This window comes from Photinus pyralis, unplaced genomic scaffold (genome assembly GCF_008802855.1).
Source record: "Photinus pyralis isolate 1611_PpyrPB1 unplaced genomic scaffold, Ppyr1.3 Ppyr1.4_LG2, whole genome shotgun sequence".
Classification (NCBI taxonomy): domain Eukaryota; kingdom Metazoa; phylum Arthropoda; class Insecta; order Coleoptera; family Lampyridae; genus Photinus; species Photinus pyralis.
This window is the reverse complement of record NW_022170403.1, coordinates 5,653,390-5,677,528: the sequence shown is the minus strand read 5'-3', so window position 1 is coordinate 5,677,528 and position 24,139 is coordinate 5,653,390. Positions and strand designations below refer to the sequence as shown.

General features: G+C 34.6%; 1 protein-coding gene across 7 annotated transcripts; it reads right to left on the bottom strand.

Moving 5' to 3' along the window:
• Positions 1-5,244: 5,244 nt before the first annotated feature.
• LOC116165088 (protein polybromo-1) lies at positions 5,245-23,383 on the bottom strand. Of its 7 annotated transcripts, none has more exons than XM_031479374.1 (23): positions 23,106-23,383; positions 22,746-23,056; positions 19,553-19,997; positions 19,328-19,507; positions 18,988-19,281; positions 15,118-15,213; positions 14,588-14,752; positions 14,191-14,507; positions 14,007-14,139; positions 13,587-13,960; positions 12,873-13,540; positions 12,593-12,822; positions 12,379-12,545; positions 9,895-10,067; positions 9,670-9,842; positions 9,139-9,207; positions 7,643-7,798; positions 6,673-6,954; positions 6,202-6,479; positions 6,024-6,091; positions 5,773-5,832; positions 5,599-5,704; positions 5,245-5,550 (listed from the first exon to the last, which is right to left on the bottom strand). In XM_031479374.1, exons 1-23 carry the CDS (start codon positions 23,226-23,228, stop codon positions 5,328-5,330), a joined length of 5,091 nt encoding a protein of 1,696 aa, XP_031335234.1. In that variant the 5' UTR covers positions 23,229-23,383; the 3' UTR covers positions 5,245-5,327. The 7 variants fall into 7 exon arrangements, with proteins under 7 accessions (XP_031335234.1, XP_031335237.1, XP_031335235.1 ...); XM_031479377.1 differs by having other exon boundaries at positions 15,151-15,213; XM_031479375.1 differs by having other exon boundaries at positions 18,988-19,278.
• Between the last annotated feature and the right edge of the window lie 756 nt (positions 23,384-24,139).

The window sequence follows — 24,139 nt, the reverse complement described above, 5'->3', positions numbered from 1 at the left end:
TAAGAGCTGTGATGGAGAATATCCCATCCCTTTTAATGATGAATTGCGATAGTTCAACAAAGCGCAACTTAATTCGCCTTTGCCTTCCTCTAAAGATTTTTTAAGCAGATTCTTAGCAATCGATACTGCTTTTTCTGCTAATCCGTTTGAACGTGGATATTCTGGACTACGTGTAACAAGAGTAAAATTCCAATCTTTTGCAAATTCCAAGAATTTCTCACTGTTATACGGCACATTATCAGTAAGAAGTATATCAGGGGAACCAAACCTTGCAAAAACTGTTTTAAGTTCACAAATTACAGACTCTGCACATTTATTCTTAATAGGTAAAACTTCTAACCAGTTTGAGTATGCGTCAAACAACACACAATAGCTTTGATTAGCATAAGTAAAAATATCTGAACCTACACGTTCCCATGGTCTTTCAGGGATTGGATATGACAATATATTTTGTTTAGGGTTTTTTCTGGCAAATTTCTCACATATTTTACAACTTTTAATATATGTCTCAATATCTGTTGTAATTCCAGGCCAGTAAAAAACTTTTCTGGCTTGAGATTTTGTTTTTTCCATACCTAAATGGCCTTCATGCAGTAATTTGATCATCTCTAACCTTAGCTTACGCGGAACTACTAACTTATTTTCTAAGAATAACAAATTTTCAGGCACAAACAATTTTTCCTTAAGTTTATGATAGACTCTGATATTATCTGGAATTTTACATTTTTGATCAGGCCAACTATTGTTAATAAAGTAAAGAACTTGACTTAGTTGTCTATCTTTCATTGTTTCATTAGCAAATTGTTGAATTCTGTCTTTGGACATAGGTAGGGTTCGGATAACTGAGTGTACCGCAAACTCTATGTCATTGTCTGTCCGGGGTGATGTTTGTCTCAAAAATGCACGAGACAAAGCGTCAGAGATATACATATATTTTCCTGGCCTATATTGTATGTTAAGATCATATTTCAGTAATTTCAATCGCATTCTTAAAATTCTCGGTGATGCTGACTGAAGGTCTTTTTTAAATATTGCCTCTAACGGTTTATGATCACTATGTATTTTTGTGGGCATGCCATAAATGAAATAATGAAATTTTTTTACAGCAAAAAGAATAGCCAGAGTCTCTTTTTCAATTTGAGCGTAAGCTTGCTCAGTTTTTGTCAAGCTGCGAGACGCAAACGCTATTGGCCTACCTTGTTGCAATAGACAGGCTCCCAGCCCATCTTTAGATGCATCAGTTTCAATTTCGATTGGATATTGTGAATTAAAATAGCACAACACAGGAGCGCTAGTGAGCAAATATAATAAATTATTGAAAGAATTTTTATGCTCATCTTTCCATTCAAAAGTTACATCATTTCTGGTCAAATTTCTCAAAGGAGCAGTCAATTTGGAAAGATTAGGTATAAATTTTTCCACGTATTTTACCATCCCTAAGAATCTTAAAACATCAGCCTTGCACTGTGGAAGAGGCATTTTTAAAATTGCTTCAATGTATTTTTTGTTTGTTTCTATGCCTTTCTTTGAAAAAATCTGTCCCATAAATTTGATACTCTCCTTTTTGAACTGTATTTTGCTTTTGTTGAATTTTATATTATATTGAGATGCTCTTTCCAAAACACCCTTCAAATTTTGGTCGTGTTCAGCTTCTGTGGATCCAGTAACAATCAAATCATCAAAATATAAACCCACTCCGGGTAAGTCACCAAAAACCTCAATATTTTTTTTTGAAATACCTCAGGTGCTGAACACAGCCCAAATGCTAGTCTCTTAAATTTGTATCTCCCAAAAGGAGTACCAAAGGTCATTAAATCAGAACTATCGTTATCTAGCTCAATTTGCCAATAACCGTCTTTCATATCTAGTACGGTAAAGACATTCTTTTTAGATAAGTTTACAGCAATGTCATCACAAGAAGGAATCAAAAAATGTTCCCTCTGGATAGCCTGATTCAAGTCCCTGGGGTCAAGACACAATCTTAGGTCACCATTTGTTTTTTCAACAATCACCAACGGATGTACCCATTGTGATGGTTTATCAACCTTTTCAATAATACCCTTGGACACAAGATCACACAACTTATTCTGTAGTGGTTTTAACAAAATATGTGGGACACGCCTAATTGCATTTATTTTAGGCTTAGCATTTTCTTTCAAAGTTATGTGATGTTGTGTAGGAAACTTTCCTAACCCTTCAAAAACATGCTTATACTTACTAATCACATCATCTATAGATCTAAACAACTTTTGATTTGTTACTGAATCTAGTCTTTTTAGTAACTGTAAGTCTGAACATTCTTGCACTCCCAGAAGAGGAATTTGATCTGCAGCCTTCACCACTATAAATGTTACTTGTTGGTGACAGTTTTTTACAACACAATCTAGTTGAACTTCACCTAAAGTTTTCAATTTAAAGTTCGGGTCGCCATATGACATTAACGTAATATTACTCTTCTTAATTACGGAATTTGGTGCAACTTTCTTCAGAATACTTAAAGGTAATGTGCTTACCTCTGCCCCAGTATCTAATTTAAAAACAACAGGTTGTCCATTAACTAGCACTTCTTTCGTCCACATTGTTTCGGAGTTCTGGTGTTCTGATTTCCTTCCAGACACTGAGCTTACGTAGAACTCAAATTCGCTACTGGTTTCACTACTGATATCGGATTCTGTATTCTTCTGTTCAATTTCCTTCAACACATTATGTACTCTCTTCTTATATTTCTTACTTGTGGGAGGATCAGGATCCCTTTTTCCACTCATACTAGAACACACTTTGGCGAAATGATCGCGGCCTTGACATTTGGCACATGTTTTTCCTATAGCTGAACACCTATTGGGAAATTTGTGCCAGTATCCACACATTTTACACGTTTTCTTCTGATTACCTAAAGTAGTAGTGGCTCGTACAGCATCTACTTTAGTTTCATTATCTAGGATTTTCACTTGATCTTTGCTCGTTTCTGTCGCTCTACAGAAATTAATTGCTTTTGTTAACGTAAGGTCAGCTACTTGCATTAATCTCTCCTTACTAGACGTCTCTCTCAATCCTATAACAATTCTATCACGAATCATTTCATCCTGATCTTTATATCCGGTAGTTTTGACAGCTTTCCTAAGTTCCGTCAAAAAACTATCAAACGATTGTCCCTCCTTTTGACATATTGTGTTAAATTTTGCCCTTTCAAATATGACATTTCGCTGTGGCGCACACTGATCATCAAATTTCTTCTGGATTTCCGCTAGGATCTTTTCTTTGCCTGCCTCAAACGTAAAACTATTAAACAAATCCAGTCCGTCATCTCCAATTAACGACAAAAAACATGCGATCTGCACATCCTCATCTTTACTGTCTAGGTTTGTTGCCTTTGAAAACAACGTAAACTTCTGAGAAAACCTCTTCCAATTCTCAGATATATTTCCATCTAAGACAAGCGGGTCGGGTGGTTTGAAATAATTTTCCATTTTGGCACTATAAACGGCACTTTTTATCAAGGTCAAGCAAAATCCCAGACTAAAATCAAGCTTGAAAATTACTATTCATATACCTATACGCCTTCACTACGCAGGTTCACTGGCTACCTGACACCATGTATTACTTGTAAGTATTGTAATTAAATATAATTTATTTCTGCAAGTCATTACATTATTATGACAACATCAAGACACAAGTAACTTGATACTTTTTACATAATAATAATCTATACTATTATACAATGGATCATTAACTTCCCTCGTATAGCATAATCTTTGGCACTTATATTAGCGCATTTCCACAAAAATTATAAAAAAATGCGCTATTGTGGCCACTTTGTCCGTCTGTCCGCTCGTTTTGCGACGCTACTAGTTCTTTATCTTAAGAGCTATTGTTCTACTTTTTCCGCTATTTGGTTCATTATGGTGTCGAGTCTTGTACCAAGGAAGGAATTTTTTCTGTACCGCTTACAAAAAAAGTTATACTTATTGTAAAAAAAACAAAAAACCGTTTTTTACATGTTCCATAATTTTACACTTTTGCCGTTTATTAACGATCCTAGAGATCGTTTATAATTTTGCATTGCTATCTGTCGTCTGCCTATTGGACTGTCCGTCTGTTCCTTTGTCTGTCTGTCCATCTATCTGTCCGTGTGAACGATAACTTTGTTTAGAAATGTCCGATCGCTTTTACATCTCCGTTAGTTATGAACTGAATTGCATGAAATTCAATATCTTATTTAGAAAAGCATTGAAATGAAATTCTTCTCATAAACTGAAATTGAAGTAGCACGTCAAAAATGGATTGCCCATGTGCAACGCTATCTTTCATATTTGTAGCCGGATTTTTACGATTTTAATAGAAGTTGCATCTTACAAATGGGAAATGAATGCAAGTGGAAATGCGCTTTATGTAAATCGTTTACGATTACTTTTTAACTTGTTGTAAATGGGGGTTTACAGTGTAGTTGAATTCCGCAGTTCTAATGTAATAAGCGTGTACCTGAAACCATAAAACATTTTTTTGGACAGTAAAAGTTTATTTAAAAATAGAGGCTGATTAGCAAAAAAATAAGGAACATGTGCGGTTTTAAAGGTTTATTCAAAACGATATGATTGTGGCGGGCTCTGTGACGTAATAAGCCCGACCAATCAGCTCCTAGAACCATTCAGATGACATAACGACTTGGCAATATTGCAGGAGAATGGCATTTATAACTTGCGTCATCTGTCACAGGCACTTGTCACTTTCGTGCTAGATTCAGTTAAACATCCCTCTCAAAACGTCAAATGTGACAAACGTCAGACCCTCGCGTAAGGTTGCCAGCTCACTTCTACGTGATTGGTTGTAGGTTTGTGACGTATTTAGTCTGAAGCGTTTCAAATTCGGACTAAAAACACAGCTTTTCAATAATTAATTTTGGGTTTATTTTACTCGCAAATAAAAATTGAGGACACACGGGTCTTTTTATTTTTAATGTACTTTGTGGATCAGAAATAAAAAATGAAGGCGGGATGACCCCATTATGGCCCATTTGAATGTAGGACAAAGAAAAAAAACACTGTTTCAAGGAGATGAAACAAATTAATTCCTGCGATTTGTATCACGTTGGAATTCTGATCTCTCCTTATTTCCTTTTAGAAAATACAACCGTAAAATATTCTGTTCGAAAATTTGGTTGAAAAGCAACTCTCCCAACAGGACTTACTTGTAGCTGCTTTCTTTTGTAAAAGTTCTTCCGGTAACTGAAGACTAATAAAAAATAACTTCAAATTAACTTTTATTGCTTACAATTACTACATTTAATAATAAAAAAACGTAAAATAAATTCCTTAAATTTAGGCAAAATGCTAATAATGTTTACTTAACCCAAGAGAATCCCGCAATAGTTGATTTCTTAATTCCCACAAAGCATTGACCACGTCCTCCTGTTGATTGTATTTTTTTCCCAACCATGTTGCAACATTGTTAATTTTTTCGGGATCAGGATTAGTCACAGTTTCCTGAGTGGCGTTTAAAGTTTTTTCCCAAGATGTTATATACTTGTTATCTGACTGCAGGCCTTCTATATACCTAAAACCCACACACTTTATTTGAAGAAATTCTAAGACCACTTATTACTTAATGTATGCTTCAGAATGCAGAACACGTTGTGGTCTCGGAGGTACAGTAATAAACATCGGTTCTTGAGGCTTCTGAGTAACGGCTACAGTAGATGAAACAGTTGCTAAAATTTTGCAATTTTAAAATATTGATATACAATTCAAGAAAAACCTATAATGAGAAATGATTTACCTGTAGCATTAGTAGATATGGTGCATGTGTTAGATGTCAAGTTAAACGTATTACTAACTGCTGTTGTCGGAATGCGTTAAAAGAAGATGATTTATTAATTGTGCAAAATATGAATGATCATGAAAAGTTCTTGATTGCAGATAATAAAATAATAATTGTTGCATGATGAAATTGAAAATTTGGGCACAAAAAATGTATTAGTATCAGCAATCAAGAAAAAAAGCACTTAATAAATCCCAAAATGCACTCACGAGTATTGGAAGTAGTGGAAGGCACTGATCGAGCAATAGGTGCTGGTTTGCTTGAAGGCTTGAAGTTTCTACATGAAATAATATAGCTTACTTATCTTCTTACACAACATTTAAAAAATTGTATTAAATCAAACAATGTGATATATTGTAACCTGAACTCAATATAAGTTAAATATACCTGCTACGTTCCGCTGGGGGCACCACACGACCGTTTCCCTTATTAATGTGCATATCACGAACATGTCTAATCAAACGTGATATATTTGGAAACGGTTGTACATTTTTCTTATTATGTCTGCCGCAATTTCTCCACTGACAATTTAATTCCGCATCAGGATTTGCATGAAAATAACTTTGTACATGTCCCTGTGATTCTTTATCCTTAACACAATGCTCAATACAATCAGAAATTTCCTCAAATTGATAGTCACAAGTATCCCACATACATTCATAAATCTGGAACAAGATAATCATCTGAATGTAAACTACAATAAACCTTAAGAGTTAATATCTAAAGCGTTCTTTAATCAAAAATTAAAAAAAGTTAACAAAAAAAACCAAAAGATAATTTTAAAAACATGGATGCTACACATCATGCGTTACCATAAACACTCATCAATGTATCCTTAATTATGCAAATTAAACTCACATAGTCTGCAGGAGGAGCAGACGGAGCGGCAGGAGCAGGAGCAGGTGGAGGTGGAGGACTTAAACGTCCTTCCGCACGAAGTATAGCCTTGATTTCTTCATTTCGTTTTGAAGCCTTTTCCTCCCATGTTTGTTTTTCACTTGCGGGTAATGAGCGCCATTCATTACCTACTATCCTACTGATGCCCCCAAAATTAGATTCAGGATTATTTTGTACCACTCGTTTCCGAACATCACGAGAATATAGAATGTACCCCGTCACTATTTTATTCTTGTTAGACTTCTGTAGGTGAGAAGGGGTTTTACTTTTCGTTATTCTGACTTCAATAGGTTATTTATTGCAAAATGTTGTAGTTTTCTTTATAACCACTTTTAATGTTAGTAAACCCATCAACAAATTGTGTCTTACTCCAATGCTAAACTAGATTCAGAAAGTCAATTAGAATGGATCAAGAATATTGACTTTTTGAAACATAGTGAAATCCCACAAGTTCTTTCAAAGTAAAAGGTAATTTAGTCTAATGTTTATGCACTATGCTGACGAAGAAGAAGCGGCATATCCCCAAACCAAGTATGAAGAAAATTCTACCCAGTATGTCACAACATTCAAGCGTATATAGACCAAGAGTTTTTCTGATTATAAAAGAACCTAATTAGATTATATAGGAAACAATGAAAATTACATTCATTTATACTGTATCTCAGTAGAACAAAGACTGCTGTTATGTAAACAAGCTGGCAATTGCAACAATCACGCTGTTGGTTGATTAAAACAAATTGCTTGGCTAAAAATTGTTAAATCAGCACTCTAGTTTTACACCCATGGAATAATTTATTATCAAAAATACAATAATACACAATAAAACAAAAAGAATTAAAAATAAAGTAACGAAACAAAATACAACAATATCTACAGGTCGCTTACACACACACCACATGCACATAGCTTGTTGTAATATTAGGCATCTTACCTTTTTTGCAGAAGACGTTGACGGCGTTGTAACGTTTGAGGGTGCGGACGTAACCGTGGTCGGTATTTCACCTGAACCTACCGAGGGTGGTCCTCCGTCTAGTGAATCTTCAATTAACACTTCCATTTCTGTCATTTTAGCCGTGGGCAAACTCTCCTAAAATAACTCCGAATTTGTTTATTCGAGTAAGCTATAAAGGCAGCAAAATAAAGCTTTAAACATAGCACCCAAAACACATTATCTACTGCATGACGAAAATGATTCAAAATGTAGGTGAAATGATACATGTATATGTTAACAAATACAATGGAGACACAATAAATTAACTTCACCAAAAATTAATTTGTAGTTTACGGAAACAAGTCAAGGCTTATTTCTTCAGAAGAGTTTCAAATACACATCACAGAAATATTGACATAATAACCAAGGGTGGTATCAGTTCTGCTGGTGTACTTTTGTAATATGTCGTGAAATAAGGTTGAGAGTGCTGCTTTTGTTTTCATAGGTACTAAAACATTTAAAGTTTTCTTTGAATATGAATTGTAAATGACCCAAGAATGTAATGTTGGAATATGGATAAAAATGTGCTTGATTTAGCTGTTGTAGATAACGCATCTGGTTGGTACAGATAAGACATGTTATTTATGAGGAAAATGTTTTAATGTCATATAAAACCAATACACATTACATAACTGAAAACGTTTCTATATTTCATTGGAAAGTAAATTGTATTTTATTTAAATATTTTTGGAGAAACAATATTGGTTGATTGTAAGTGTATATTAACATTATTATGATGCCGGTGAATTTGGATCATTGTTTAGAACCTACTGAATATGTTATAAACCGCCAGAAGTGATTACAGTTACGTTATAACTTACAGTTATATACCTGAAAAAAATGAAAAATCAAATTACATATTATGATAATAAATAATAATAAACCCCTAAAGAGGATCTATAATAGCGGCAGGGCACCTAGGTGTGACTCTAAGGGATCATTGGATTTGACCGTTATCATCTTCACGGACAGATTGACACCATCGACTCACGTTGTTCTGCCGCTTAATAACACAGTTTGATTAGAAAATATATTCAGAGATGGCGACCGCAAAAATTTATTTTATTTATATGGTAAGAACTACGTTAATCAAATTCATGTAGTTCAATTGGTTTCATATTTACGGTTTTTCTCAGTATAAAAATTTTGGATAGCTAGGTTCCTAAGTTTGTGACGTAGCACTCCTCATCAGAAAAATATGCTTAAGAACAAAGAAAATTGTATGTGTATGCACAGAAAAAACAAGACATTATTGCATGACGGTACCTGTTGCTGTGCATGGGACTAAATGGTAAAGTGATCACAGGTACTGTGAAAAATGCTCAAGAGAAACCCAATTTGTCACATTACAAATTTATCGTACCTCCATTATTCCACCCATTAGTGTAACTAATGAAGCTCCTCTTTTAAATAAGTAGTATAAAAAAATTACTCACAACTTCAATTACAGAAGAGTTTTGCGGTTTGATGATATCAGGTTGTAATTGGGCAACATCGCTGCCCACCTGTAACACAGCAGTTTCATACCAGACACACAGTTAGCATAATATCACACACGTGCAAACAGTACACTAACTACCAATTTATACAGCTACTACAAAATTTTGCTCTGTCAAAGAAGAAAAAATAATTCACTTGCACTAAACGCCAAATGAGAAGACTCTTCAAGCAGCTCAACTAAACAAGAGGAAAATGTATTTAAATTACTCCATAAGTGTAACCCAAATTATAAGAATATGTACAGTTCACTATTACCGATATAATCTCAGATGTTTTACAACATGCAAACACAAATATAATGAAGCTCACAATTATGTTCAATCAAAACTCGATCAATTCTCAATTGACTAGTCTACTTCCATATTAATTACTATTTGAGTTTAGTATGAAAGTGTAATGGTTAAATGCAATATTATAAACAAAAAGCAAGAAGCAATACTATTACTGTGGGATGCAACAATAAATACCTTCGGGGGATTAATCAGTTTTGGGAAATAATAAATTTCATCCTCTGTAACGGCGCTGCTGTGCAAAAAACGTTTTAATCCATCTGGGGGTAGTCTACGAACTTGTCTATTTATTTCATCATACATCGATGTGCAGATGTAAACATCGCTTTCTGCAATTTCTGTAATACGACCTAAGGTGAAATGTGTTAGTCCACCTAATTTTGACGCAAAGATAACACTTACAAGAGATATAGTCGTTATAGTCTAATACACAACATTTGCCCACAATACTAACGAGGGGATTTGTGTCTTCAAGACTAGATAGAAATACTTCTTGTTTATAAAATAGTCTGTTTGGTGAGTGAGGTATCTCTGGAGGTGTAACAAACCATGGCCCACGAAAGTAACATTTTCCACTGTAAAAAAAAAGTGTACCTTATACTCTAGCACAAAAAATGTGCTATAATTTTCAATTTTGATAAATGTATTACAAGTTTAGTTGCAAACGTGATATATGTTTAAACTTTCATAAGTATGCTGAAGAAACTCCAGCACTAGCTTATCTGACAGATCAGGTAGAATAAAAATGTAATTTCCACAATCTTCTACTAACTTGACACAGACAACCTGAAGTGCTAATCTCAAGACACTACTTCTGTCAGCCTAACTAGGTGGTTGAGTTAAATACACCTTTGATTCATGACCGGGTGTAATTTCCAAGAGCTGGTATATGAGTAATGACTAGCAGAAGGGTGGTCATCCTCTAACCACTACTCTCAAGTGAAAGTAAGCCTGCATGCTGTAACTTGCGAATCTATCTTCTCATAACGGACGTTTTCACACACGGCATAGGTATATTACATCTGAATTAGGTAGGTTTACCTAGTATCTACAATCGATAGAACAGAATAAGTATGTACTAAACCATACGAACAGTAGTACATTGTGGTTAGTATACTCATTACACCAAGAATCCTCTATGTCTACCAGCTACCGTCTACCAACCACAATGCAGCACTGTTCGTATGGTTTCCCACATACTTACTCTGTTGCATCAATTGGATATACTATGTAAACATACCTAATTCAGATGTAATAGACCAATGAAATACAAAAAAGTTTTCAAGATATCATGAGAAAAACCACTCTCCCAAAGACGGAGAACAATTATAAAACCAATAATAAATACACTATTATACAAGGTGTGACATATAAGTTCCTACAACGAAAGGGCGCACCGCTAAACAGGGTTGGGAACAATAATTCCGATTTCGACGAAATTTGATATCTGGGGATTTTTCAAAATGAAAATCACGAGACTGAAAGTTTTTGAAAATTAAAAAAAAAATTCCACTGCAATTCTTGGCCGGACAACGAAAATGCAGAGAATTCCACCAAATTTGTTGTGTACATACTTGATGAGTGATGGAATAAAACTGTCGAACAGTTTTTAAAAATCACTTTTCAAGAAAAGTTATACTCGTTTGAAGATTGATCCTTCAGGTCAGAAAGTGTCCCCCGCCTACTAGTGAGTCATCCAATTGAAGTTAGTTAAAAATGTCGCAAATAACCAAAACTTAATTTAAAACAGAACGTACTTTCCGGATGAGTGAAATAAAGAAAATGTGCCACAGTTTAATTTTCTTCGTTCGTTCAACTTTTAAGTAAGGGTCAACTATGTGTTATAATTCCTCATAACTTATCCTCTCAGACTCCTGATCAAGATCAGTTATAATTCCTCATATCTTGAGAACCTAAGAGTACTCACAAAGTGAGAATGCAATGTACAGATAGACACAGAACGAAATGCCATGGGGGATATTATTCAGAGAGGACGATTGGAACATCTGGACAAGACATATCTACTTTAAGTGTGAATATCTCGAGAATCAGGGGTCGAAAGAGAGTATTCACAGAGAGAAAATAAAAAATCTGGAGACGTACGATGCCGCCAAGCGCAGAAAATTTCCGGAAAATATGCGAAATAATTTTGATATAATTCCAACTGGCGAATCAATTTTGAGGACTGATCTTGACAATCAACTGTAGACCCCGAACGACGTGCGAGTGATATATCTCGGGGGCGAGATTAGACTAATAAAAACTCTTCGGTTTAGAATCTATGTGTGATATATCAGTTGTGATTCAGTGATTTCCACATATTTTGTAATAACATTGAATTTGCCCTACAAGGCCATGTAATTTTCCATCTTGCTCTTAACAGAAGGATTTTATAGCACCAAAGATGAACACATTCTGTGCATTTCACTCTTTCTCAGGAGCTTGGTGACCTGCTGACCTGACCCATTGTTCCAAAAACTTGTTTTTAACGTGTACGCTACATATCTTGTTAACATTGTTATCATTTTATGTTGCATTCACATTATTACAAACAATTAATTTTGCTACACAATTTAATATTTATTTGTGGGCTGGTTTTTTCTTGGGAAGTTCTTTTTTTCCCAGTCTATTTCTTTTTTTATTCGATGAACTACCATTTCCAAAGTTTTCTTGCAATATAATTTATTTCGACTAAATTTCACAATCCTGATAATAATAACGATTATTTATTTCGGTGTTTTATTTTACGTTCCTTCCTAATGGTACTTCCAAGTCATAGCGTTGTTTACAACTAAAGTAAAAGGACCCTGCCTTAGATGTTTTCTCACGTGTCACTTTTTGATTTCAAATTTAGGCAGGATATGTTTAGAACTTGTACACACTTACTCTTTTGTATCCCAAATAGTATCAATCTGGGCAATTGTCTGTCGGCCACCATCAGCTGCGACATAGACAAAGTCACCGGTTTTAACCACCCCACTACAAATTGTGTTGTACTGTTCATAGTAAGTATTTCCATCATCAACCTCCATGCTGGCGAATGCGACAACATTCTAAAAAAAAATTTACCTACCTAAGCTCCACCTACATTTCAACTTACCGGCTTTTCCTTTTCTAGTAGCTTTTCCTGTTCCTGTAACTCTGCCAGTTCGTCCTTATGCTTCTCTACCCTTTCTCGAAATACGGACATAACTCTTTTGGGTTCCAAAGGAACTTCACGCGGAATAAGAGTAATTTCATTATTTTCTGGGAATATCTTCATTTTTTTGAAGCTTCTAGTTTTGGTACTATACCGAGACTCGCAAACGTATACGTCCTTTTCGTCAAACCCTACAAATAAAAGTTTTTAAAATGGGTTTGAACTAGTTGCGATGAAGAACCTTCAGGTCTCATTGTGAAATAATGTTTGATATTCATTATGCAACACCTCTCTCGAACCTCCTCTAATGGAACGGCAATATGAGTGTCGGATTTAAAAACCTCCTTTTCCAAAAATTTACGCGTTGTCACATGGTAAGTTTCTATAGGCCTTAAATAATAATTGCCATACAGCATCTTTTGACCTTCATTATTAGTCCACAATCTTTCTATGAATAAAATGTGTGGATCGACGCCCTTCTCCTTGGAGTCCATATAAACATATTCACCAACTTTAAATGTTTGCTGATTTACAGTCATCGAATCGCCCACATTACTGTTAGGATCACGAATAAAGGAGTCGTCAGAACTGCGCGTTTCACTCTCCTCCTCTAAGGACTCCTGCATCATTTTTGCGTGACGTGTAGATTCAATTGAAGCTCTCAAGTGCATTAACGAGTAATTGGCTGCGGGAGTTTGAAGAAGATCTGCATGTTTACATATTTCATCGCGTTGCTTTATGAAATATGATTGTAATTCGATGGAGTCTTCAAAAACTTGCGAATCGGACCTTGATAAGAGGCGTGCGCGATCGAAACATGCAAACATATCATCTTGAAACGTATCTAAACGCCTATACAAACCCTTATCCAGTCTTCTTTTTATTAAGTCCAACGAAAGTGCTCGAACCCTACAAAAAGCGCTATAGAACAAAAAAAACACAGGAGTGGTCTTACTTTTTTCCATCGACTTCGTCATGCTCAGGAAGTTCGGCCATTGAATCCGAGTAGCAGCGTTCCTCCGCATCCTGATGGTTATACACGTTAGTAAAAAGATTCAGTAATAGATCTTGAATTGCTGCAGGAACATCAGGAACGGTATCATCGTCCTCTTTGAGTTGCAATTTTGTTTGCAAACAGACACGTTGCAGAATTAATGCGTCTTTATAAATCTGTGAATCAGGTTCATTATACTTGCATCCATTGTCGAACATAACATTAAAGTCGTTCACTAAATCGTCTAAAGTTTCGTAATAATTTGCTTTAACCCTCTGCGAAATTTTCTCCATATCAATCGGACTTTTTATTACTTCATAATAATCCGGATAATCCTAAAAATAGATCATAGTAACAAGTTATTATAAAGTACAGCCCTACTAGTTTCGATGGTAATTTCATAAATATTTGTGACAGTTGGCGATTTAGTTTTGGTTCTTTATAATCTCGAATAGTTTCATATAATGTTCTACAGTTTTTCTCAGTTGGGGTTTGAATCTTGCGTGGACGTGCTCTGCAACATGGGAATCAGGTAAACAACAATTGTGTAAAATAAGATGCGTACATTCGAGGTACAGTTTTCCTCTCATGTTTTTCGACTACCACTGGAATGGGTTGACCAATTTTTTCAGTCAAGACCCGCTCGAGTAAATTGGCATCGTCATAAATCGTTGAATTTTCTTCATTGTATTGACGACAATTTGCAAACATGAGTTTAAAATCCTTAACCAAATCGCTTTCATTGGAGTACTGTTCGGCTCTTATTTTTCCCTCTATTTCCAAAAAGTCAATCGGTTCTGCAATCACCTCGTAATAATCAGGATATAACTTTTTCGACGGTTTCTCCATGAATGCCAACATCGGTTTTCTGCCATCCTCACACTAACGAGAAAAATTTTACATAATGTATACTGAACATGAACAAATTAACTTGAATTAAATAAATGATTAATAAAACATACCACATAGTCTAACATAAACTTCGCAAGATTATGCAAGCGCCTTTTTAGAGGAACGGAGTCCTTTGGCGGACGTCCCCGGCCCGGTGATATGCCCATTAATAATTTTGATTTCACGCCAGGTTTCCTTCTTACCTTGTCTTCATTATCTGCATCACTGTCTGTATCCTACGAGTATAAACGAAATTGGAAAAACAAAACGGCATGGCACAAATGATATATAAGCAGCTATGCTTAATAAATACAAATCAAAAATACTGTAAAATGATAAAAGAAAACCACCTACAAAAATATCGATTATCGAAAATGTTCTAAAGTAAATGAAAGAATAGTAGAACATGAGATGAGTGCGATTTAAAGAAAAACTAAGTTAAATGCGAAAAAAGGTACACCACCACACCTAATCATGTTCATGTAACCATTCAAATTTGTTTTACCTGTAAAATATAACGTAACTACGAAACAAATTACAATCTCTAATAGGAACATGCTTCAAATAATAAAGCAACACATAAAGCTGTGCAGTAGCATACCTTTCGATTTTTGTTAGTGACTCTGTGTGTTACCTGATCTATGTCAAGTAGTTCTTGAACTTTCATTTGCATCACTTTTTGAAGCTTTACTGCATCCTGGAACACAAAGTTTACTTACTGTCAGTAAAGTTTTATAATAGTTGCATATTTGTTTCATTTTTTTCATACTAATTTTATAGTAATTATGTTGCCATTTAAACATTCACTATAGGTTCAGTGGAAGAGAACTGAGTAATTTTCAGTATAAGCTGAACCATAGTGTAAGAATAGAATAGTGAAACAACCTTACGGAAAAAAAAGGTAACCGATTTGGACATCGAGATTTTTTAGTTCTGGACGCGGCAATCTGCAAGGGGGGCGCAGAAGTCGTGGATTTTAAAAGTAACCGATGTTACAAACTCTTAACAATAAATTGCCACTTGGCGCTACACTAGAATAGATGGCGCGTTTTGCAAAGCGAATTACAGAAGGAATATTATACCTCCTTTTATCTCATTTTTATGCGTAAGAAAAATAAAGAGGTAAATTAATCCATGCAAACATCCCGACAATAATGCTCCTTTGTTATTACATTCTCGAGTACGTCAACTGAGTCATCACATTCTACAGATCGTTTAAATAACCTACCTTAATATTTCAAATGTTAGGTACACTACTTAAATCGCATACGCTCTCATATAAGTACTTATAGTAAAACTACGTTTAAAAGTTCACTGGCCACAAATTCGTATTTTTGGCGCATGTATTTTATGTTTTTCCTCCGAATATATGAACGTTTAGAAGTAAGCAATTAATAATTTATAGTTCTACACGTGGCAAAATCATCTAGATATGCTATGTACTAGCATAGGTACTAGCACAGATTTAGAGTGTTTAAATCTGTGGTACTAGGTAGTCACGTTGTGGGAAATTCGCAGAATACAGACTGTAATTTAGGTACCTACTCATTATTAGTGAAACAATAATACAGAATTTTTTGATGAACGCACGCAAAAAAATTCATTCGTGTTATTTAATTTACAATGTGCGAACAATTTAATAGCTGTAGGCTCTTCTGAACTTGACAATTTTATTTCGAGTTATGCATCTGGATGCCTCCCACAAAGTTCAAACAAAACCTTAGAACGAGTTTTTTGAGGAGGGTCTTCTTTAGGCGGTTCCAGGGCGGTTCTCTTTGTGCCAAAGGTGAACTTCTTCTGAATATCATCAGTAATCCTACAGTCTTATTACTTAATCATTAAATTAGCTCCCCCAAAAATTAATACAAAAATAAGAATTGCCAAATATGAAATCACAACTTACTCCAATATTATTTATACATAGCTCAATCTTATTATACGGGGTGGTGACTTGACGAACGCACCATAGGAACTTCAATGGTAATTTTTTAATTTCCGATTATTGGCTCCCGTAATTATTTTAGAAATAAAGTCTATTTAGGTTTCTTGTAGAGAAAAAAATTGCGAATCTGTAGATACTATTGTTTTCTATTTTATAAATTCAGAAACAGTAAAAATTTAAAAATCAAAAACTGACGCGTTTATAAAGTCTGTAATGCCATGGAATTATGAAATCAAACAAAAGCGCCTGCATTTCCCATTAGCGCCATCAGTGAGCTTTGTTTGATCGCAAAACTACCATGGCACCACTGATTTGCTTAAAAGCGCCAGTTTTTAGTTATCCAATTTCTTGGTTTTAAAGTTCAAAAAATTAAAAGCCATAGTATGCATGTATTCCTAATTTTTTTCTCTACAAAAACCCTAAATAGACTTTATCTCTAAAATAATTAGGGAAGCCAATAATCAGAAATGAAGAAATTACTATTGAATTTCCTATGGTGCGTTGTTCAAGTCACCATCCCGGTATATGCCTGCGATCCTGCACTCTGCTCAGAACAAAACTACCGAAAAAGTTCTTAAAATAGTCATTTTCCTATTTTAAAGATAGTTGCAAATCTTTATCACAAAAAACTTTAGTGCCATTGAAGGGACACCCCATATTTTACACAGAACTTAAATTCTACGTGAACTATACGTCTCTACATACGGATTTTTTTCGTATTCCTCAGTTTCAAAAGCAAAAATTTTGCATAGTTTTCTTATTATTTATATGTTCCCGACCTTACAAACTGCAGGAAAACCTAATTCGGAGTAGCCGGCAGAATACTCGAAACTGATCTAAGGAAATTCTTACCTCGGACTTAGTCAGAAATGGGAATACAGCCGGAACCGACAGACAGACCGACATCATTGAGATTTTGTTTGATTCGGATTTCTGGTGTATTTCCGTCAAAAAAGTAGAGGTAGTTTTTTTTATCCCAATGCAATACCTCCCTCACTAACGTGCGGGTGGTAATAAACCTCCATAAGTATCGTACTTGTAGCCCGAGCGTACGCGCTTGCTTTGACATGAGCTAACCGATTTGTCTGTTTAATGTCGACAAACTGTAGCCCTTAGTTAACTGTTTCCGAACACGGAATTCAAAAATTCGCCCATGTTTCCGAATTATGGCGCGGTAAAAAGGACAGACACAAACGATAAGAAACCTACAGTATACACTGTGTCCAAGATAAAAATGTTTATCATAGAGATCTACGAAACTATAGAAGGTATGACGATAGTCAATTTGAGGAAAAGTTGCACAAACCAGGTATTTATCATGCTTTAAAGAAAACCAGAAAATTCCTATTACTTCCGGTTCCAAAGATATGCCGGACAAACCCAAATTTCCCAATTTCGTTTCCTTTTTTTCTGATGTTATTTGAACAGATACAAACAAGTATAAATTGTGCACAACTCTTGTGCAGATAAAGCGCATTTTTTTTAAACCGAAATAGTTTTTGTTAACACTGGCAATGACAAAGTGCTTGTTATTTTTTTGTATCTATTCAAATGCCATCAGAAAAAAATAAAACCGAAATCGGGAAATTTCTGTTTTTCTGACATCGGAATTTCGTATTTCAGATCATTTGGCGAAATTTTTCATAGATTTGAATGGGAAATATTTTAACCAGTTTTTAGAAAAATTACAACTATCAAGTTCACAGGAAAGGAGATTAAAAGTCTGTGAACAAAAATAATCAAATGTGTATATACAGAATTTATTGTAATCTTATACTGGATGACATCATCGCATGTGCTCATGAACAATAGCTTCATTGTCCTGTGTACCTTGCTGTAAAAGAGCGGTAGTTTATTTATCATTCATGTTGCAGATTTCTGTACAGTACTAGCGTTGAGTAGCGTAATCATTTCGAGAAAAGAATCTGTATTTTTTTACAGACAATCTTTAGTGGATGGTAATATTGACACGCGCGCGACATCTATAACTCTTAAATAAGCGGTTTCCAAAACGTACATGGAGGTTGTCTCACTATTCTATTCTTTACACTAAGGCTGAACTCTGCCCTTTGTTGAAAAAGAACTATAAACCGGTAAATAGAAAAAAAGCAGCAAAAAGACTGATGAGGAAATAATACACTAGTAGAATGGGGACATGAACAAAACTTTCTTACGTTAGTACAGGATACGTTAGGAAAGATTCTTTATCATCAACTCCTCCAATTCTCTTAAATGATGTGTGATTCTATGACATAAATCTCCGTATTTATTCTCATAAAATAAAATAAAGCAAAAGAGAAATAGTATAGTATGGTCCAATAAAAAAGCTGAACAGAGAAAAGTTTTTACAGTAATCTAAATTAATCCCTGAGGTCGTTGTTAAGGGAGTTAAGTAAATAAACATAGATAATTACTGTTATAAACTAAATCATTATTTTGACCTTTGGAACTTGTTTTGGTCTAAAATTAACAGGATGTACAGTAAAATGTTGGAACTTCTCCAAATTACTTGACCTCACAGATACTTACTTTGTATAATTTCGAGGATGGTAAATTGTACTTCTTCGCATTTTCAAACATAATTGTCAAATCACCAGCAACTTCGCTTACTGTGCCGTACGAACACTTGATAAGCTTTCGTCGTATTTGGGTTAAAGATACAGGATTTTTAATTTCTTTATAATAATCGGGATAAAATTTCCGCGACGGTAATTTCCAAAAAGGTTCATGCAATGGCATACCGGAACTGCTTGTAACATTTTGTACTGCATCAAACAGTTGCCATTGCGGGTTATCGGAATCAATTGGGTCAACAGTTTCCTGCTACAAAATGTAATTAAAAGCACTACATTCCCAATGCAAATGTTACCTCTTCCTCCATTACCTCCTCTTGATCATCTGACTCGGATTCTTCATCTCTCAAAGCTGCGGTAACGGCCGACAAAGTAGTGCTCCCACGTAACCTTTTATTGCGAATGCGTTCGCTAGTTTTAGTACCTACGCCGGTAAATTTTCCATGCTCAATGTCAATCTTTCTAGTGCTAATTATCTACAAAAAACACGTTTCATTTACAAGTACACAACACACCCTCACCTTCTTCATTGTTTTTGCATCTTTATAAATTTGTGATCCGGGTTCGTTAAACAAACAGGCATTTTTTGTCATTATCAAAAGATCCTTTTCAAGCTCATTCAAGTGTGTATAATCCCCATTTTGAATTTTAATAGCAACCGTCCGTAAATCAACAGGAGTTTCAATGATCTCATAGTACTCGGGATATTTTTTCTTCGACGGTAATAATTGGAAAGCTGTATGGAGAGGCCTATTGTCTGTATCCGTCGCAGTCATAACAGAAGTGAAAAGTTCTTCATAGGGGTTCATATCTTCATCCGGATTGGTTGAGGTCTCTGAGTTATCTTCGGACTGATCGGTTTCCACCTTGCGTTCGGCAGCAGCGGCTGCTTTACGAGCCAGTTTTCCTACTTTTAGAATTATTTTACCTTTTGGCTCCTCATCTCCATCTTTGCAATCGAATAATCTGCAAAGTACATTATTACTTCTAACAATTGCAAAAAATGTCTCACATAAAGGTAGCATGTTAATGTTAATCCCAAAAAATTTTAAAATATTGTACTAAGAGTCCTTTGAGACCCTGTAGACGTAAACAGTAATTGAAAATGTAAACTGTAACCAAGGGGTCATCCACTACCTTAAACTGTACACTGGATCCCTATTTATAATTACAGTAGGCCCTCTATAATCCAGCACTCCAGTATTTTGCGGCGTATTTTGACAGGGTACTTCTGAAAACAAAGAACTCTGAACTAGGAATGCTCAGTAGCAGTGTATACTGTTTATATTTCTTATTTCAGTTTGGTACTGCACTAGAACATTTATTTTTCAATGTTGGACGGTTTCGCGCACGACTATTATTTAGCCGTTTAAAAATCTAGTACTTCGTGCTTTGGATTTTGTAAAAAAATTAAAGGTTTTTTTTGACAGTTGTAATTTTTGATTCTAAAATTCCTCTTATTAGTTGTAACAGTACCTATGATGAAACACTTGCTTTGTACACTTTAAGTGTTTTTATTTTATATCAGATATTAAAATGTCATTTTAATAAGTTTGAATGAGTAGGCTAAAATATCTTTTCAACCATAAAGATAGAAATGATCGCCAAGGGTAGATAAAGTGGAACAAATCACAGTGCAATCCAATGACATCGGGCATTCTGATTAAAAATAGGACGCGGTACGCGATATAAAATGGAGTTCAGAACAGAATACAATATTGTTTCCATGGAAACGACGGGATAACCTCAGCTTGCTATTTTAGACGTCTAAATTAAATACCTACAGAATTTTCAAAAATTTTATAATATCTATGGCTTTTGCTATAAGATAAAGTATTATACACGACGAAACCAACCACCTCGTGAATTAACATCTTTCATATACGAATGTAATAAAACACGTTCAAATAATGTAGATATATTTTCTTTTCGAAATATAAAATGAAATTACAAATTAAAAAATGGAGCACTACACCAACAGAATGACATCTTTCCCTTGATGGTTAAAATATCCCTTTGTCAATAATAAATAACTATTATTGATGACTTTCCAGTAGTCCTGCATTTTCACTACCCCGCCAGTACCTTGGTTGATGGTCGAGTCTACTACAGGGATTTTCCCAAAAAAAAATTTCCAGGGGCCCCCCCCCCCCACTAATTCCTAAACCTAAAATTAAAAATGTTCTCGTCCCATTTTCAAAAATTCCAAAAAAGCTTTACGATATACACAATGTCATTTTTTCACATCTCTACTGGATGATTGCAAAAATTAAAACCAAAATGTAGGGAAATGTACTAAGGGTCCCTGGTTCGAATCCGGGTTCGGGCATGGATATTTGTAAATGTATAGTGGGTTGGGTTGGTACAGCAGCTTTGGTTAACAAAAATAGTATTTGGGCTAACTTTTTTGGAATAATTGAAAAATAGAGAAAAAATTTTTATTTTACGTAAGCGTCAATTTTTCTCCTTTTTTTAACTTTCAAACTAATAATTTTCAATTTATCTTTTAAAATATGACCTAAATATAAATTTCATACAATATCATAGCTGATACATTTAAGACATTTTGATGTATAATAAATACTTGAAAATACATTGATTGATAAAAAGGATTTCATTTCTATTGTCTATCTCTAACTACATGAAAGACTGTAATTTGGCTTTTTCCCAAAATAATGTTAAAAATATATCACGTAAATTGATGTAACCTTATTATATTATTAATTTTCAAATAAAATGCGGCAAGTGCGTTGTATCTCCCGAAGTTCAATGCTACCCTTGCTTTACTGACCCAAATACAACATTGCTGAAACGTGATTCAAAATATTTTTTACATAAATCAGAACGAAATTACGAAAAGTACCTTCTAATATTTTGAAGATTATTAGTGATGTTTTTTACTACAGTAAACAAAGTAAACACAAAACTCGCTAAGCACATCTGCCCTCTTTGCCATTGCCGGTCCGGTGATTTTTTAATTAGAAAGAAATTCTTTCCAACCCAACGTCAACATAAACCGCAGGAACTGAGTAATCTGTTGGTATTGGTGCAGATTATCTGAGGCATTACCATATGACTATATTGACCTATCTCAAATAATAACGTTGCAAGAGCGCAATTTGAAAAAAATGTCTTTATTGCGCTTATTTTTTAAAACATCAAAAAAACTACATTTTTAACTCTTAAAAATATATTTTTTAATGCAACTGAACTTTTTGTAAAAAGAATGGTGCAAAGATGGTTTCATTCGAAAAAGCTAAAAGCGCACACTAACGTAAAATTCAATTAAACTAACCAGAGGGATCTGGTTAGCACATATTTGCCCCAGCCAGTGAATATCTTAGCTCCAGTTTTTCTGAAAGAACCTATATCCCTCCACATTCCCATTGTTTTGCATTAAAAAATTATTAGTTTATTTTGCATTTTTATTAACTGCATCAAATAAACGTGCTGTCAGCCGTAATGCTGATACTGGTAATTAGTGCTGTAAAGATTCCCAGTATTTCTTGTTATACCCACCTATACTGCTGAATAATGCACAGCAACACAAGTAGGTAGCTACTGCCTGTAAAGCATACATCGAGGCATACACAAATACCAGTGGATAACCCCTCAATTATGACCATTGTTGATTTAAATTACTCAAATATCTCAACACTAATATTATCTACCTACACGATCAGTAGTCCCAAACTAACTTTTTAAGATGCTTACCTATTCTTATTTACTAAAAACAATTCCCAGAGATCACAGGCATCTCGATATTCCGTAGAGTTTTTCTTATAGAACGCTTTAGTGTTACTAACAATTAATTCTATATCAGCTTGCAGATCTTCAATGTCGTCATATTCGTCAGTTTTTAATTTTTGTTGAACCTTTAATAGATCAATTGGATTATTTACAACTTCGTAATATCCTGGTTCTTGTCTGCGCTTTGGTACACGGATAAATGCATCACAGAGAAGAGTTCCATCTTCTTTTTTATAATTGCGTATCGATTCGTACAAATGCTGACATAATTCGCTCTACGATACGAGAAAATAATAAAGTATGTTATGAGGTTGGGGCACTTACAGGGTCTTGTTTTTTGAACCGCTTACGCATAGAAGGACCTATGCTTGATGATGCTTCTATGCTATCAAGGGAGTCTTCTTCTTGCCTACTAGCAATAGAGCTAGTACGTCGCCTTTTGCTCATTTTGTAGGTGAAATTAAATTATGCTTAATTTCATACTTTAATTACCTACGCTCGCAGCGCCTTTTTAAAAATGCAAAATAAAAAATTTCAGTTCACAAACATGCACAATTAAAATCAAAATGGAGGTACCGTAACCTTATACAAAACAAAACACAACACTCACTGTACAAAACAGTGCGCTTGCGTCACGTGGCTTGTGTTGGAAACTTTTGAATTTGAAATGTTAATTACACAGGGTGCGGCAACGAACATTTCTGACAAAAGAATAATAACCATTGATTATGGTAGAATATACAATGATGTTAGTGTGTATAATCATTGAATTTATCAATTGTATAATTGACACAACTAAAATATACATCGAAAGTTTCAATATCTTCGCAGTAAGTCAGGCTCAATTCTCAAGTCCTACCTTCTTCTCAATCTGTATCCCATTTTTTTTTTAATTAAACATGTCTCGTTACATTTTTATACGGATGATATTGTACACGCAAATATTATTACCCTTTAGCCCTTCCGACGTAACTCAACCTTGTAGTTAGTTGTAGGTCAGAGGTGCACCATTTCAATAACAGCCACAGAAGATTCATACTTTACCCTATAGCCTATTGATTGATTATACATAATCAATGCTATAGCTAAGCCCTAAGCCTGGCATGATCTGCAGTGACAACTCACTAAAAGAAATTTCCACAAAAGTAACAAATAAATGCCTATACAGTGAAATAAAAACTAAATATAATTTTAAATGCCATCAATACCCTTTGGTAAATTTTATTGCCCTATTTTTTTCTGATCGATAATGCAAAATTGATTGAAAGCAAAACCGGTTAATCTATTTTCTTATGCTAATTTTGCAAGATCATACTTACTTATTTCTGATTTTTTTAAATTCTTTTGGAATTAATAAT

Excerpts from the sequence above, each read along its gene's own strand:
- LOC116165088 (XM_031479374.1), bottom strand. The coding sequence starts at position 23,228 with ATGAGCAAAAGGCGACGTACTAGCTCTATTGCTAGTAGGCAAGAAGAA. Across the intron at positions 6,480-6,672 it reads CTGCTCCTCCTGCAGACTAT|ATTTATGAATGTATGTGGGA; the intron begins GTGAGTTTAATT and ends ATCTTGTTCCAG. Across the intron at positions 6,092-6,201 it reads CCCCCAGCGGAACGTAGCAG|AAACTTCAAGCCTTCAAGCA; the intron begins GTATATTTAACT and ends TATTTCATGTAG.